Raw genomic sequence first — 17,973 nt, 5'->3', positions numbered from 1 at the left:
GAAAAGTCCACATAGTTACAGTCATCTGATACTCTACAAAGATACCAAAAACATACCCTGGAGGAAAGACAGCCTTTTAAACAAATTGTGCTAGGAAAACTGGAACTACCTATATAAAAAAAAATCAAACTAGATCTCCTAGAAAAATGAAACTAATCTTTATCTCTCACCATGCACAAAAGTCAACTCAACGTGTATCAAAGACCAAAGAATCTGACCAGAAACTCTGCAAGTGCTAGAAGAAAATACAGGGTCAACACTCCAACATGTAGGTGCAGGCACTGATTTCCATGATTCCTAAAGCTAAACAAATAAAATCAAGAATCAGTAATGAGATGCCATCAAATTAAAAAGCTTCTGTATAACAAACAAGAGTAAGAATATAGAGCTGACAGAATATGAGAAGCTACTCTTCTGGTACAGAATTAATATGCAGAATATATAAAGAACTTCAAAAAACAAACAAAACCAGAATCCATATAACCCAATCAAGAAATGGGCAAATTTAAACTTGACAGGAATTTCTCAAAAGAAATGAAAACGGGCAACCAATAAATGAAAAACATTCAACATTCTTAGAAATCAAGGAAATGCAAATCAAAACTCATTGAGATTTCATCTCACTTCAGTTGGAATGGCATTCAAGAATACAAATAATTTTAAATTCTGGCAAGGATGCAGGGAAGAAGAATACTCATATGTTGCTGGTGGAACTGCAAATTAATACACCCACTTTGGAAATCAGTATGGAGATTTATCAAAAGACAAGGAATAGACCCATATGACCCAGGTAGCCCACTCCTCAGTATTTATCCAAAAGAACTAAAATCAGCACACCATAGGTGACACATGCATTCCTACATTTATAGCAGCACAATTCCCAATAGCCAAGTTATGGAACCAGTCTAGGTAAACATGAACAGAATGGATAAAGAAAATGTCTCTCTCTCTCTCTCTCTCTCTCTCTCTCTCTCTCTCTCACTCACACACACACACACACACACACACAGAGAACATGTATGTATATGTATCTATATATGTATGTATTTGTGTGGATGTGTGTGGATGTGTGTGTGTATAAAATGGCATTTTATTCAGTCATAAAGAAAAATAAAATTATGTCATTTGGTGGTAAATGGCTGGAACTGGAGAACATCATACCTTTAACAATGCATCTACGTATATGTTATGCTGTGACATGATTTCTTTTACATCCCATTTCACATTAGCCATTAGGAGCAGCATCTGTTCATAATCGATGGCTTTACCGGCTACAATCCAATAAATTGGTTTGCGTAGTTCACTAGCAGTTGAGACTGTCTAAAATACATTTTACAGAAATGAAGACAATTACTTTTTAATTTATAATGAACATTTTGCCAGTTTTAGCATCTATCATATCTAAAAATAAAAATAAAACACTATATTTGGAGACTTGAATTATGAAAGTATTTTAATGAGAGGGCCAAGCCCTTACTCAAAATACAATTTTGAGGGCTGGGGATGTGGCTCAAGCCGTAGCGCGCTCGCCTGGCATGCGTGCAGCCTGGGTTCGATCCTCAGCACCACATACAAACAAAGATGTTGTGTCCGCCGAAAACTAAAAAATAAATATTAAAATTCTTTCTCTCCTCCCTCTCTCTCTCTCTTTAAAAAAAATACAATTTTGAGATACTGAATAAACTTGAAACCATTAACATTACAATTACAAGGGACCTGGAGATTTTCATGAAGATTAGGAACTATTACTCAGACCCTTCCACTTATCTCCATTTCCACTCCCAGTACCTGACCATTATCTCTCACTTGCATACTTGAGTCTTCAACTAGTTTCCTGACCCTAGCCTTATCATCAAAGTCCACTCTTCACCCCGCCCCCAACATACTCCTTCTAAAACACACACCTGAAAATGCTCACCTGTTTCAATCCCTCCAATAGCTTCCTGGTGCCCTGAGAATCAAGTCCAACTCCAGAGAGAGAGCATTTTCTATAATATTGCTCCCGAATGTCACTCTAGCCCTCATCCGCACTCTGACAAGTTTAGTTTCCCCAGCTGATACAGGCACCATGCTCTCTCTCATCTTCTGGTCTTGATACATCCTGTTCCCTTAATTTGGAATATGTCCCCAAATCACTCTTTCCACCTGGCTGGTCTAGCTTCCTCCACACAGGCTTCTCTCAACTACAACTCTCTCCTTCTCTGTCTGAGTTAAATATGCTGACATGGCTTTTTTCCTTCATAATAAACATTTACTATGCATTATTATAAATATAGTTTTATTATAACTTGGCTTTCTCTTTCTCTCTCACTAGGCTAAAAGTTCTAGGAAGTGCTTACTAAGTATTTACTTAACATAGGAATCCATGATTGAATGTTTTATCCAGTTCTCCTGGGACCTGGAGACTGATCTCTAGTAAAAAAAACAAAAGCAACCTAATAATCTGTGACAGTCCTATCTTGCTCACAATTGAAATGACAAAAACCATCTCTGACCTGAGAATAAAACTGCTGCAGAAAGGGCTTTTTGACTGCTGGCATCACAGCATCCAGATGTGGCTGAAGGAATTCAAACTGTTCAGCCAGGAATACCCTAAAGAAAATAAATAATCACTGTGTAAACAAACCTTGCAGGATTTAGAGACTGCCAATGGTTTTTGTATAAGTAATCTTTTAAAATCTCAAAGCAAAACTTTAACATTAGACTTATATTCCCATTTAATGGAAGCATTCTTGCTGACGCCAAGGGCGAGTTCATGTAACACTGATAATATATGTAGAGTTTATGTAGAATCTTCAGTTATTGATAGGAATACATAAAGCATATCATAACAGTTTTTAAAGTTTTACCTAAAGCAAGAATTATTATGCTGTTGAAGATCAAAATCTATAAGACTTCATTCCTTTCATTTGTATAACTGATAACTAACCATGCAGTTTTAAAAATCAATTGGTACTCTATGTTAGCATATATTTCTAAGAACCAGGTAAGTGATATTTAAAAGTGGCAGTCATATACAGCTAGAAAACTAATTATACATGTTCACCTTTCTAACTTTTCTTCCATACTTAATGACAAAGTGACTGTGTTTTTTTTTTTCTACTGTTGTTATTTTGATTTGTTTTTGTTTTTAACAACTTACAGGGATTCGGTGGCTACTACTCTTTCTGCCAACCCATACAATGAATCCCCAGATGTCAAAACCACAAGGTGACTGAGGTGTGGGCTGGGTACCTTCTCCTTTCTTTCTTCTGCTGCTGTGAGTGTGGCAGTAGGATCAGCTGAAACTTCCTGAAAATACAACACACATATTTTACATAACACCTGAAACAGCATATCTAATGATAACAAACTCATGTGGTTTGACAAAATTAGAATTGCAATTAAAACACACATTGGCATACATTAATTACACTTAGTTTTAGCTCTTTTTCTCCCCCTGCTTTTTGGTTTTGTAACTATTGGAACTTTCCATTTTAAAATAAGTGAAAATTATTCTGTAGATCACACAACACTATATGCTATCTTCCAAGCAAGACCATGAGTCTGCCAACAGAATGGATCTTTATGAATCAAGTTTCATAGCAACAATATTAAGATGCCCCTCAAGAACTTATACATGAGGAAAATGAAATTGATCCTTCATAACCAAGCTGGCAAAATCATAAAGTAGGGTTTGATTAATCATTTCACACCCAAATCTTCATCAAGGTGACCTCGGTATTATCTCCAGAAAAAAGGCAGAACTATAAGGTAGGTGTAAACTGACAAACTACATTGTATATGTCTGGGAAGAGATTTTTCTTGAGAAGGAAAGAGATGTGCAGAGCAGGGTGTGTTGGGCTTCTCAGTACTGTCCAGGAGATAGGCAATGGTTTAGATAAATAGCCACATAGTCAACAGGAAGGAGGCAGCCTAACCTGAGACCAGGAAAACTCATTAGACTGTAGATCTGTTTTATTTTCATCTGATGCCGTTTTCACTAGCAATCCTTTCATTACTAATTTATCTTTCCAGTATTTTGATGTTAGGCAAGGAATAATTTGAATATGAGTTATATACCTTCTTGGAACTCATAGAAAAATATCCTGTATTACAAACAAACAGCCTGTTGCTTGTTTTGAGACTTAGGTATTAATTAAGAAGGCACTAAACTGGCCACCTGGAGTAGCTGACAGAGGACTGCTGCCAGTTCATTTCACAGACATACATTCAGGTGAGCAAGCTAATTATGAAGGAATGCTGTTTAGAATACTGACATCATCATATGCCCAAAGTTGCTCATTCAATGTCAGAGAAAGAGAATCTTGTTCTTTTGGAGGCAGTCAAGCTGATGATATCACAACTGCACTGTAAAAAGAACAACTTCATGGGAGCATGGGTCTAAACAAATGACTTGAAGCAATACTAATGATATTATAATATCAAAGTCCCTTTACGGTGTGAAGTCTGGAAGAACTTTCATAACCAAATACATTTCTATTAACAAGTAGCTTGAATTAGAAATGGAAATTATAATCTTAGTTTTCCTAATAATGACATGGCAACAAACTCTATTCATTATGTTTTGAAAAGAAACTCCAGAAGAGAAATGTGCAAGAAAAAAATAGAATAAATACTAAGCAGATGTGCTATTTTTGAAATTTACCTGGATATAGGTAACTTTTGACCTTATCCAATCCTTTAGTAAAATGTTTTAAATTTTTGATTGAATAATAGAATGACAGGGACAAAAGAGATGATAAACATTATTATCTGCAGTTCATGTACTATTTTCAGTATGGAAAACATTAAATGGTTATGGGAATTTCAAGGTAAGAACATGAATGGACAGCACAATTAAATGCAAATATAAGTAAAAAATTGCCAAAAGACTCTCAAAGGAAATTTTAGCACAAAAATTGGATGTAAACAAATCTAAACGTGTACAAAAATGTAAATCTAGATTACTGCTTGAAGAAATGCTATAATCCCAAATAGCCAACATTTTCCAGGTGAATAAAAATGTTAGCAATTATGTAAGATTCTGGAATTATGATTTATTTTTATAAATTCAGTAAAATACAAATTGCAAAACCTTTCAAATTAGAAAATGATATTATTTTCAAAAATTCCTTTTAATTTCCTATCTTCTTTTAAAGATAGTCTCTCTCAATCTCTCATTACTTCATTAGCACTTAAAACTTATGTGGAGGGCTGGGGATGTGGCTCAAGCGGTAGTACACTTGCCTGGCATGCACGGGGGGCGCTGGTTTCGATCCTCAGCACCACATAAAAATAAAATAAAGATGTTGTGTCTACCAAAAACAAAAAAGTAAACATTAAAAAATCCCCACTTCTCTCTTAAAAAAAAAAAACACCTTATCTGGAGAATAACTGTTCTTCCTCTAGAGAGAATGATGATTATAGAACTGTGCAAGTTAATCAATGTTACATCCCCTTTATTCATTTAGCTCAGTTAGAAAGGGAGCAAATACACTCAAGCAAAAGAAAACAAAACATAATTCATGAAATTAGACAGTGTATGATACCAACTGGTTGCCTGTACTATTCAATTCTAGGGGCTTTTTAATAACTGTCTAAATGAGAAACCTTGGAATCATTCATAACTGCCACTCCTCCTCACCTTCCATATATATTCCATCACTAAAAAATTAAACAGACACTTCTCTTTCTTGTTCCTTTGTGATGTCACTACTTAGTTGGGCCTCCCATCCTTTGACAGTCATAACTGAACTAATCCAAATAAATAAATTTAAATAACAGATAATGATGAATAAGTAATTATTACTTGTAATAAAATAAACAGAATGTCTGAATAGGCATTTATTGCTATATACTTCCTTATGAGAACTACTGTTGCTATATCCCATAGGTTAATAGGGTATAAAAGAATAAAACTGGATGCATCCAACTACCTGACTTCAAAATATGCTACAAACTACAAAAACAACACCCCCCCCAAAAAAAACCCAGCACAGTACTGGCATAAAAATAGACACAGAGACCAATGCAACAGAATAAAGAATTCAGAAATAAATCCACACACTTATGGACAATTGATTTAGGCAAAGATGCCAAAAATATACAATGGAGAAAGGTCAGACTTTTCAACAGATGGTTTCGGGAAAACTATATCCCCATGCAAAAGAATGAGGCTAGACCTTCTCTCTCCCTAATACATAATACATAAATAGATTTGACTGAAATGTAAGACCTGAATTATGAAACTACTAGAAGAAAACAGAGGAAACACTTCAGACGCTGGAAAGGGCAAGGATTTTTCAGACAAGACCCCAAAAGCAGAAATAACAAAGGCAAATATGGACAAATTGCATCAAAATAATAAGCTTCTACCCAGCAAAGAGAATAACAAGCAGAGAGATGACCTATAGAATAAGAGAAAAACTTAAAACTGATGAAAGGTTAATATCCAGAACATAAGGAACACAAAACAACTCCAAAGGAAAAAAAATCCAAGCAAGTAATCTTATTTAAAAATGAACAAAAGACCAAATACACATTTCTCAAAATGTACACAAATGGTGAATAAGTACATGAGAAAATATTCAAAAATCACTAATAATCAGGGAAATGGAAATAAAAACCACAATGAGATATTACCACACTCCAAGAATTACTAATATCAAAAAGACAAAAGATAATAGGCATTGGTGGTGGGAATGTAATCCAGTATAGCCATTAGGGAAAAAGTATGGAGACTCTATATTTGTACGTGTGTGTGTGTGTGTGATGCTGGGGAAGAATGCAGGGCAAGCACTCTATTGAGATACACCCCCACAGTCCTCCCAAGGAAATTAAAAACACAAATACCATATAATCCAGCAACATTACTATTGGATATATATTCAAAGGAAATAAAATCAGTACATTAAAGAAATATCTACATCCCCAAGTTTATGCAGCGCTACTCACAATAGTAAAGCTATGGGACTAAACTAATTATATATGGATGAACAAAGAAAATGTGATACATATACACAATGAAATACTTACTATTCAAGTTATAAAGAATGAATCCTCTCATTTGTGACAACCTGGACAAACCTGGAGAACACTACATTAAGTCAAAAAAGACATGCACACAAAGGCAAGTACCACGTGATCTCAATCATACGTGGAATTTAAAGAAGTAGAGAGTAGAAGACTGGCTGCCGTTGACTGGGGAAAGGAGGGAAAAGGGCACAGAGAGGTACAGATTGGCTAACAGATACAAATTTACAGATTTACAGTTGTAAATTTACAGGAGTAAGTTCTGGTATTCTACTGCACAGCTGTAGACTAAGGTCAATGTGTGACTATGGTTAATTCTATTGTACTGAATGTTTCAAAACAGCAAGAAAGGACGTTGGATATTCTCACTACCAGGGAAGGACAATTGTTATGAAGTGACGAATAAGCTAAATACCCTAATTTTATTATTACATGATGTACACTGAATTTACATCTCACTGTACCCTGCAAATATGTACAATTGTTCTGTGTGCAAAATTTAAAAACTAGTTTGGGGAGACAACAAAACAAACAATAAAAACTGTAACAATAAGCCCCTGAATGCAGAGCTGCCCTTGCATCTCCTGTTTCTATTTTAGTCTCCACGCAGTTAACTGGCTTATTTTTCTGGAATATTGATGAGATATTTATAAAACAGAGATGTGCTCTTGTTACTTCCCTGATTTGGAAGCCTAAATTCATTCCTTACAGCAAAAGAGTTTGAACACATTATCATGGTATTACTGATGACAGCCACCTTGCCAGCCTTATTTTGAGGTGGTCCACATATCCCTAAGATCTAGTCATACTAGCTACTTGCCATCCCTGGCTGACTGAAACTCCTGTCTTACCAGCTCTCCCTGCCTCCCCTAGTTCTTTCCTCCTCATTTTTAAAGAGCCACATCCTTTCTATAACTTTCTCAGTCTCCAAAGAATATCTTACTCATGTTTCCACCACCCAGACAGACACGAGTTTAAAAGGTACATTAGTGACTGTTTTCTGACTCTCCACCTCATGGAGAGATTTTGGAGGGTGAGGACAACTTTTGTTATTTTTGTACCTTAAGACCTAGCTAGGCATGCCTTCTGGAATGAGCAAGCCCTCCATTAGCTCAGTTAACTAAGATAATAACAACAATAATATAACAGTCTTCCCCATCTCTTCTCTTTTCAAACCTATTCCAAGCAGGTTTTCATCTGTCCCTCTTCAAAGAAACTGTCCTCAAGGTTCCCCGGTAGTCTCTTCAAACCCAACAGTCAACCCTGAATACTCAAACTGATCTGCAGCATCCTACACAGCTGATTTTGAAAAACTTTCTTCACATAGTTTCCAGAACATCACACCTTGCTGTTTTTTTCTCCTGTTCCACTGGCCATTTGTCAATCTCCCTGAACTTTAAATACTGGAGTACCCTCAGTTCAGTCCTCAGACTTCCATTTACATTCTCATTTGATGACTTCATTCAGTCCCATAGTTTTATGCCATCTCCCTCCAATGACTACAAAACTCACATACCTGGCCCCAAACTCTCTTACCTTTAGTGCATCTGATATTTGAAACTGAACTCTTGATATCTTCTTCCAATGCATCCCTCCTAAAAGTCTTATCTACCTCTAGTAATGGTAATTTCTGACGTCTACAAGTTAAGTGTCATCCTTGATTCTTTTCAATCTTATACCCCACTTCTAATCAATGAATTTCAGTGAGTCTACAGACCCAGAATCCTACCATCCCTCACTACTTTTTCCACTAACTCTTTAGGACAGACCACCTCATTTTTCTCCTAAACTGTTATACACAGCAGCCCAAATAATTCTCTTTTAAATAATTAGGCACATCATATCAACTCTTGTGCTTATATTTCTTCAATGGCTTCCTGTTTTTCTTAGAGTAAAATGCATGATCTAGTCCCTGGCTATCTCTCTGGTCTCATCTATCACTGATGATCTTGCCTTTTACTCTGTTCCAATCACATGGGCCTCTCTGCTGTTCTTGGAAGAGGCCGAGCATGCTCCCACTCCAGGGCCTTTGCATTTCCTGTTTCTCCAACTGTTTCCCAAAAGATGCTCTCCCTACTAGAAAATAAGTTCCACATGGATCAAGAGTTTTGTCTGGTTTTCCATCTTACCCCTGTAATTAAATCTTTAACTCCTGTTGAACAAGTGGGGTCTTATCTGGGTGTCTAACTTCCCAATGTTCTTCAAGGATCTGCTTTAATATTATCTTCTTAGAGTTGTCTTCTTCTGCCCAAATAAAACTGGAACTTTTCTCTTTTCTTTCCATCCGTCTTACCTAGTTTTTCATAGCTCCCGACACAATCTGACATTAAATTAGATATTCATTTATTCCTTATCTGCTTCCTCCACTAAATGGATCATCAGCCTACCACTGAGTACCTAAGCACACAGTATGTATTTGTTGAATGAATAAAGAGACTATTCGCCTATGTGTCCCATCTTTCACCCTCTCACGTGACTCCTTCCCCTTTTATGAATCTCCAGCACCTCTTAAAGCACTCAGTATTTTCTTCTCAGCTCAGAGTTGTAAATGTCTATTGAAGGACAAATCAAAGAACAGTGAAAAGATCTGAATCCTTGAAACATTAAAAACCAAAAAAGAAGCTGGAGATTGAGATATTTCACTTGGGCAAGATGATTAGGGGAGCCAAAGTGACACAATGAGGAAATAATATTAACAGAAAATAGTTCCAGAAGGCAGATTTAGCTATGCCATAACAAGCTTAAGTATTATACTCCAAGAGCATAACAAAATCTTCTAAGCACTCAACACTCTCACTTTTGAAATGTTTTATAATTACACTAGATCTGACATGATCTTCCTGACAATTCTGTATAAGCTCTAAGTCTATTAGTAGCTCAAGGATCATCACAAACACCATAAATTTTTAACTGCAGAATTACTTTTGAATTCCATTCTTTTATGATTAGACATCACTATACATACAACATATTTACAAAACTGAAAGTTTCTTTGAATTTAGTTACTAACTATATATGTAATTTGGGATACAGCAAAGGAAGTGTTGCTAGGCAGTGATAGCCATAATGGAGAAGGGCTACTGTACCCTGAGGGAAATGCCGATCATCTCCACCATGACAGAAGGGGCCAAAAGCATTTATCTAACCACTTCTATACTTCTATCTAACTACTTTTATCTAACTACTTCTACTTATCTATCTAGCACCTTCAACATAAGCATGTTGAATTCCCCTTCTGCTTGAACAGCTTTTTTGCAAACATTCAGAAATGACTGAGATTGCTCCCACCTAATCACAAAGGTTTTGATTAAATGGCTTCCTTTGTTCCCAGTTGTCAGTGGCATTTTAGGCATAAAAATCATGGTAATCATCTTCTTAAAGGTTAAAGGTCTGTGTTTACATTTCAAGTAATATGCTTGAAGAGAGCAAGAGAGTCACAAAAATGTCAGACTGACATAAATAAATGGCATGTGCTTATTGTGCACTTTAAATGGAAAAGCTCCTAAACTGGATTATTGTTTCAGTTTATACCAGTCTAATATGTAAAGGAAGACTTTACATATTAGACTGGTATAAACTCCTCGAAGACTGAGAAATAAAATCTTAATCTTTATTTTCACAATGAAAGTCACATTTTGGTTTTTTAGCCTTTCCTGCCATTCATTTATGACTACAAAGAGAATTCATACTTATAGACTTTTCAAAAAAATTTAAAATACATTTTTATTATTAAAATTCAAAGCTGTCACAGGTCTTAAAGCAAACAATTTAGTTAGCATCACCAAATAGAAGATTAAAAATTCCCTCATTTCTTGTACCATTATCACCAACATCAGCTTCCTTTCCTACTTTTCTTCTATCAAACTTCTTTTCTTAGACTTTTCTTTGATGTGTCAAACAAATTTTATTATTTTACATGGAATTTACATAATAAATTATTTTAGGTGTTATTTTAAAAATCATGATGATTCAATTTGCCTTTAACAGTTTAGAGAAAAGCAAAAATTTAGAAGATATTATGGAGAAAAATTACATTATGAAAAAACTATTTATTAAGATTTCAACTGACAGGTAAGAGAAAAATAAAAATAAAATATTAATTCCATTTAGCTGAATCCAGGTTAATTAGGTTATAAACTATTTTACTACACAAAGAATAAACTGAACATCAAGAAACCAATTAATGTTCTCTGTCAATGTATATGTGAATTAATGAAGTGAGAAAATATGCCAACTTAAAAAAACCTGAGAACAAAGTCTAATAAATGATAAACAGATTTTCTAAAATAATAAACCAATGCTTTTCAGTATGAGAAGACAGAAACTAACAGGAAAAAAAATGGAAAACTAATGAAAATTTTCAGGAAAACTTGTATTGTACTGTATTATACTCCAGAGGGATCAGGACACTGCAGAGACCCTTTCAAAGGGCAGTGATCTTTACAAACTGAAGGAGGAACACCTGCTTACATGGTCTTCTCATTCAACAGGCTATCTTTTGATTCCAGACATGGTAACAATAAAGACTTTAAGAAAGGATATGCTAAGAAGATAATGTGACCAAGGAAAAAGTAAAAACAGGCAAATTTACTTATTTATTGGGCAAGGGAAAGCACAGTTAGCTTTTAAATACACATCTCTAAATTTGACAATTAGACAAGTTCAGGAAAAAACTTATCCAAAGATCACAGAAGTTAGGCAGATACCATAGATACTTTATTATTAGGCTGACAGATGAGTGGCAGCTCATCTCAAAGAAGAGCTAGTTTAGTACCACTGCTTACTTACTTGGTCAGGCCATTTCATTGTATATCTATGTGGGAAATAACAAACAAATCTGAAACTGTGGTTGATAATCATTATCTATTAACTACAGAAATGACAGAGAAACTGCCACACTCCAATAGTGAATTTCAGCCCATCCTGACATTCTTTCCCTTTTTTAAAAAATTCCAGTGCTAGGGACTGAACCCTGGACCTCACACGTGGTGGCCAGGTGCTCTACTGTTGAGCTATACCCATAGCTCCCTCAGCTTGTTTCTCGAGAAAACAAGAAAAACTTAAGCTGTGGACTACGATCTGTAGAATAAGACTGGATGACTAAGGTCATGCTAAGAATCAAACAAAGAGAATCCAAAATGAAACACAGAAAAGTTCCAACATATTTGAAAGCCAATAGAGTTTACAAAACGAAGGCTTTTGCAGGATTGGGGTAGGGTAGAAAGGGAGGGGGCTTGTCTGGTCAAACAAGGATCCTTGATTTGAATGAAGATTTAAGATTAAATAGATAGCAAAGCCAGGGGGAAAAGCCAAATTACGTTAGGAAATATGAAACCTAGGGATCTGAGTTTATTCGTCTACTCCATGAACATATACTGAAGAAATGCTGTATGCCAAGGTAAGTACCATGACTTAAACTCAGCCTCCACATTCATGGGTTCCACATCTGTGGATTCAACCAACTGTAGATCAAAACTATTTTTTTTAAAGAAGTATCAGTACTGAATATGAATAGGATTTTTCCTTGTTATTACCTAAATAATATAGTATAACTATTTACATAGCATTTCGATGGTATTAGGCATTTTAAGTAATCTAGAGATGATTAAAGTAGGTCATATGCAAATATGATGCCATTTATACAAGGGACTTGCACATCTGGACTGTGCTATTTGCAGTGCCTCCTGGAACCAATGTCCCAGATATTGAGGGGCAACTGCATTTAAAAAAAAAGGAGGAGGAGGAGGAGGAGGAGGAGGAGGAGGAGGAGGAGGAGGAGGAGGAGGAGGAGGGGGGAGAAGGGGAGAGGAAGGGGCAGAAGGAAGGAAGGAAGGAAGGAAGGAAGGAAGGAAGGAAGGAAGGAAGGAAGGAAGGAAGGAAGGAAGGGAGGGAGGGAGGGAAAAGAAAAGAAGTACAGGATTTACTGGGTCAAAACATCTCCAAATGATCAAGGAGAAGTTCACTGCTTATTTTCTTCTGCTCACACTCTGTTCACCTAAGGTATCAAAACACACTTCTCACATTTTCCACATCTCTGCCCAACACTCTGCTTCATTTTCATCTTAGCAGTTATCAGCCTGTTTCACTATATTATATATAGTTTTTTGTCTCTGCTCCAATAAAATACAAGTTCTAAAGAAGATAGGAAGTATCTCTATGCGCTGATGCTTTCTTAGCATCATAACTATGCCTGGCATATAATAATTATTTCAATAAATATTTCTTATAAGAAATATTACATTTGATTTATAAAAAAACTTCCAATAATAGAAGTATGCACATAATATAGAACTTAAGAAAAAGAAAATGATTGCTTGTTTGGGGTTGGTTGAAAGAATGAAGAAAAATTCAGAGAAGCCTGGGGTTAATGTAGACACAGCGAAACATCCTGAAACACATAAATTTCTGACCATGGTGACCAACCACAAGAAAAAGATTTTTTTAAATTTACATATGACAGCAGAATGCATTAAAATTCTTATTACATATATAGAGCACAATTGTTCATATCTCTGATTGTATACAAAGTATATTCACACCAATTCGTGTCTTCATACATGTACTTAGGATAATAATGATCATCACATTCCACCATCATTTATAACCCCATGTCCCCACCTTCCCCTCCAACCCCTCTGCCCTATCTAGACTTCCTCTATTCCTCCCATGCTCCCTCCCTATCCCACTATGAATCAGCCTCCTTATATATATATATATATATATATATAAATGGCATTTGTTTTTTGAGGATTGGCTAACTTAGCATTATCTTCTCTAACTCCATCCATGTACCTGCAAATGCCATGATTTTATTCTCTTTTATTGAATATTACTCAGATTTTTTAAAAAAAATTTAAAATGTTGTGTTAGCTTAAAAACTACAGAGGGTCCCCTTTGTGTTGCCATCTAACCCATCTTCTTGAAGCATGCATTTCATCATGGATGCAATTTTAGGATTCAATTGTCAAGAACTGGGCTCCTACTACATAGAAAACTAAAACCAAACTTTCTTCCTGAATTTAAAAACTATTTATAAAGTGATCTAAGACTCTGTCTAAAACACAGCTTGTCAGCATGTACCTACCAGTGCCCCAACCACAAACATATGCCAGACTATAAGCAATCTCTGTTTTACTTTCTATATGCATTTAACATAATACTGAAGAGTTCAGGTACTTCATAATACATAAAAACACACATTTATATATAGTTGATTAGATGACTGACTCCTACTTTATATAACAAAGGAATTAATTCTAGTTACTTACCAAATCAATAAGGCTTTCTTGTATTCTGTTGAGAGTTGTTCTTAATCTACTACTACTAAGACCAAGTCCTGTTGATTCCAACTTAAAAAAAAAAAGGCATAGTTATATCACTCTAGAGATGATTTTGCAAATGATGCATCTTAAAATTAACCAAAGTATTTGATGAGTTTCCAGTTAGTTAGCCTGCAGAGGGTTTCCAAAAGGCATTAAAAAATTTTAGCACATCAAGGAAAGAAGTCAAACCTTAGCCCTTAAGGGAATCAAAGAACAATTTACTCATGAGCAATCTTATCAATTAGCAGGAGAATTTCTTTCCCACAAGTTATTATCTTTAGTTACAAAGCTTAAGGTTTTAGATACTTAAAGAGAGTATCCTCTATTGTAGTTAAGGTTTGCTGCTGTATATTTATCTAAAAGGAAAATGCAGAATGTTACTAATTTATTTTTCTTATACAAATTAAAGACAGCCTAAATCCTCATTCAAAAATTAATCAAATTTTCTTAGGCTTAGTAAACATTTCACAGTATAGAATTCTACTCATTATCACAAAGCCAAAGCACTTACAAAAACATTGACACAAGAGAATAAATGGGAAGAGTGACTTGATAGTTAAGACATGAAAAGCCAGTGAGTCAGTTCTTGGTGTGATAATTCAAATGATGAAAATAAATTTGAGAGATAATCATAGACACCTAGATATTTGGAAAAAAAGTTAAAATGTTCTCTGAGCCAATAAATTAGAAACATTAATTATTAATAGTAAGCTATAAAATATATATTTCCATTAGTATATTCATAGATACATGTATAACTGTGAATATATACCCATACCCACGAGCATGCATACACACTTATTAATACTCTTCTTCTCCAATCCAAGAACGAGAAATTTACACATGTCAAAAAGTCCCAAGCTAAAATAGCTAATGTGATGACACTATATAGTAAAACAAGAACTAATTGCTAATTTTAATAATTTTATTTTTTCTAGGTTTTACACACCTCATTAATTCATTTTTCTTCCCTTTTCATTAAGGTATTTTTATACATAAATTAATTGGTTTTAAGTATACAGTTTGACAAATTTTGGTAGTTCTTACAGTCTTGCAATCAGCTCACAATCAAAATACAGAATTCTCTCCTCTTTTGAGAATGTGCTCATGCTGTCTGCACTTATTCTCTCCCCACATCCTTAACCTTTGATCAGCTGTCACTAAAATTTTAGCCTTTTCTAAAATCTCAAATAAATGGAATCATAGTGTGCTATCTTTAGTTTAGCTTCTTTTATCGCATGCTTTTAGGATTCAATTGTGCTATGAGTCCGTTCCGTTAGTATTTTGCACTTGTTTAATATTTAATAATATAGATAGACAGCAAATCTGTTTGCTTATTCACCAGTCTCTAAACATTTAGGTTCCAGTTTGGCCTATTTGTATAATGCCTTAGTGAATTTGCATTGAGGTGTCAGTCTTTACCTGGACATATATTATTTTTAGTTCTTTTGGGTAAATACTCATAAGTGTAATTTCTGGTTAATATTTTTAACTTTATCAGATATTGCCATACTGTTTTCTAAAGTAACCAGAATTTTTTCATTTCCACAAGCAATGTATATGAATTTTAGTTGCTCCATGTCATGAACTTAATGTTTGTACTTCCCAAATTCATGGTAAAGCTATAGTTCATAATGTGATGCTATTTGGAGATAATCAGGGTTAGATGAGTTCAGGAGGGTGAAACCCTGGTACAATGGGATTAGTATCTTATAAAGAAGAGTCAACTGAGAGCTCAACTGAGTAGAGGAAAGGCCAAATTATAACACAATGAGAAGGCAGCTCTCTGTAAGCTAGGAAGAGAGTCCTTGGGAACTGAATTGGCTGGTACTGTGATCTTGTTTCTTTAGCCTTCAGAACTGTGAGAAATAAATTTGTTTTTAATGTTGCTCAGTCTATGATTATTTTGCTATGGCAGCCTCAGCAGACTAAAACATGCACAATTTTAACAATCTGTGATGTTCTTTCAATTAGCCATTCCAGTAGATATGCAGTAGCACTGCATTTCTGATGACCAGTGATATAGAACACCTTTTCACATGTCTTCTTTTGTGATATATTTGATGAATTTTTTGGGCCCATTTTTATACTGGATTCCTTATTTTCTTATGGAGTCCCAAAAGCTGTTTATACATTGTGGAAACATGCCTGTTCTCAATATGGTTTGCAAGATTTTCTCCTAGTCTGATTTGCCTTTTTGTATTTATGTCTTTCAAAAAGCAAAAGTTGCTACTCATGAACTCCTTTACCAATACTTCCTTTTATGATTCATGTCTTTTTAAAGCAGCATATGCTCCACTAAATTGCCAGAGATTTTTTCCTATGTTGTTTTTTAGTTTTAGTTTTTGTTGTTGTTTTTTTTAAATGTAAGTTTCATGGTTTTGGATCTTATTTGAGTTTTATAAACAGTGAAAACATTGAGACTGAATATCACATTAACTGTTTTATGGAGGCCCATAATTTGGTTAAGGAAATTCTCTGCTCTAACTAGTTTCCTGAGTTTTTAAATCACAAAATTGTCAAATGCTTTTAAAAATATTTACAGTCACGAGTTTTTCTTTTAAAGAATATTAATTGGTGAGATACACTGATCCTGGTATAGGATTTTAGGCTGTTAAATCAATTCTGTAGTCTCAAGATAAATACCACTTGATCATGAATCAATTTTCTAAAACCTTAAGGATTTCTTAAAATGTATGTACATAAGAGATACTAGACTGTTATCTTTTCTTGTGGTGGCATCATCTGTTTTAGGAATGAAGGTAATAATGGTGTCACAAAACAAATCGTCAAACCCCTTTTCCTCTATTCTTTGGCATATTATGTAGTGTTAATACTTTTTGAAGCTTTTTATTTATAAATTTAAATTTATCTAAATGAAAAAGAACTGCTCAAGTTTTCTACTTGTTAGGTCAATTTTTATAATTCACGTTTGCCAAGGAATTAATTCATTTCATCTAGTTTGGAAAATTTATTGGCATAATATTGTTCATAATATTTCCTATAGTCCGTTTAAGCATCTGTAGTGATGCTCTCCGTTTCATTTTTGCTACTGACAATTTGCCTTATCTGTTACTTTTTCCTTATCAGTATAATTAGCATTTTATCAATTTTATTCATATCTTATAAGAACCAATTTTTGTTTTTGTTTCCCCTATTGCTTTTGTTTTCAATTTCTTCTTTTACCTTTACTACTTCTCTCTTCTTCCTGCTCTTTTTGGGTTTAATTTGTACTTCTTTTTCTAGCTTCCTAAGGTGGAAATTGTGAATATTAACTTGAGATGTTCTTTTCTGGTATCAGCATTTTAAAACTACATACTTTTCCTCTGCACATAGGTGCATCCCACCTATGTTGTGTTTTCATTATTATTTGGCTCAAAACATTTTCTCATGTGAGTCTTCTTTGCCCCAATTATTTGAAAGTGTGCTGTTTAATTTTGAAATATTTAGAAGTGTGTGTGTCTGTGTGTGTGTGTGTGTGTGTGTGTGTGTGTGAGAGAGAGAGAGAGAGAGAGAGAGAGAGAGAGAGAGAGAGAGAGAGAGAAATATGCTCGGGATTGCCCAAGGCCTTATGCACATAGGCAAGCACTGTACCTCTGAGCTACATCTCTAGCCCTAGTTATCTTATTGTTATGGA

At 34.8% G+C, this 17,973-nt stretch overlaps 1 protein-coding gene across 1 annotated transcript in view; it reads right to left on the bottom strand.

Annotated features, from left to right (window-relative positions):
- The window catches only part of Vps50 (VPS50 subunit of EARP/GARPII complex), a 121,314-nt gene that overhangs the window by 14,924 nt on the left and 88,417 nt on the right, over nucleotides 1-17,973 (bottom strand). The window contains exons 22-25 of the mRNA XM_026391546.2: nucleotides 14,283-14,363; nucleotides 3,143-3,291; nucleotides 2,496-2,592; nucleotides 1,162-1,320 (exon numbers count right to left, since the gene is read on the bottom strand). Of these exons, the coding sequence (XP_026247331.1) occupies nucleotides 1,162-1,320; nucleotides 2,496-2,592; nucleotides 3,143-3,291; nucleotides 14,283-14,363 (486 nt within the window). The remainder of the gene's footprint in view (nucleotides 1-1,161; nucleotides 1,321-2,495; nucleotides 2,593-3,142; nucleotides 3,292-14,282; nucleotides 14,364-17,973) is intronic.

Source organism: Urocitellus parryii, chromosome 3 (assembly GCF_045843805.1).
Source record: "Urocitellus parryii isolate mUroPar1 chromosome 3, mUroPar1.hap1, whole genome shotgun sequence".
Lineage (NCBI taxonomy): Eukaryota > Metazoa > Chordata > Mammalia > Rodentia > Sciuridae > Urocitellus > Urocitellus parryii.
This window is presented reverse-complemented; position numbering and strand designations above follow the sequence as displayed.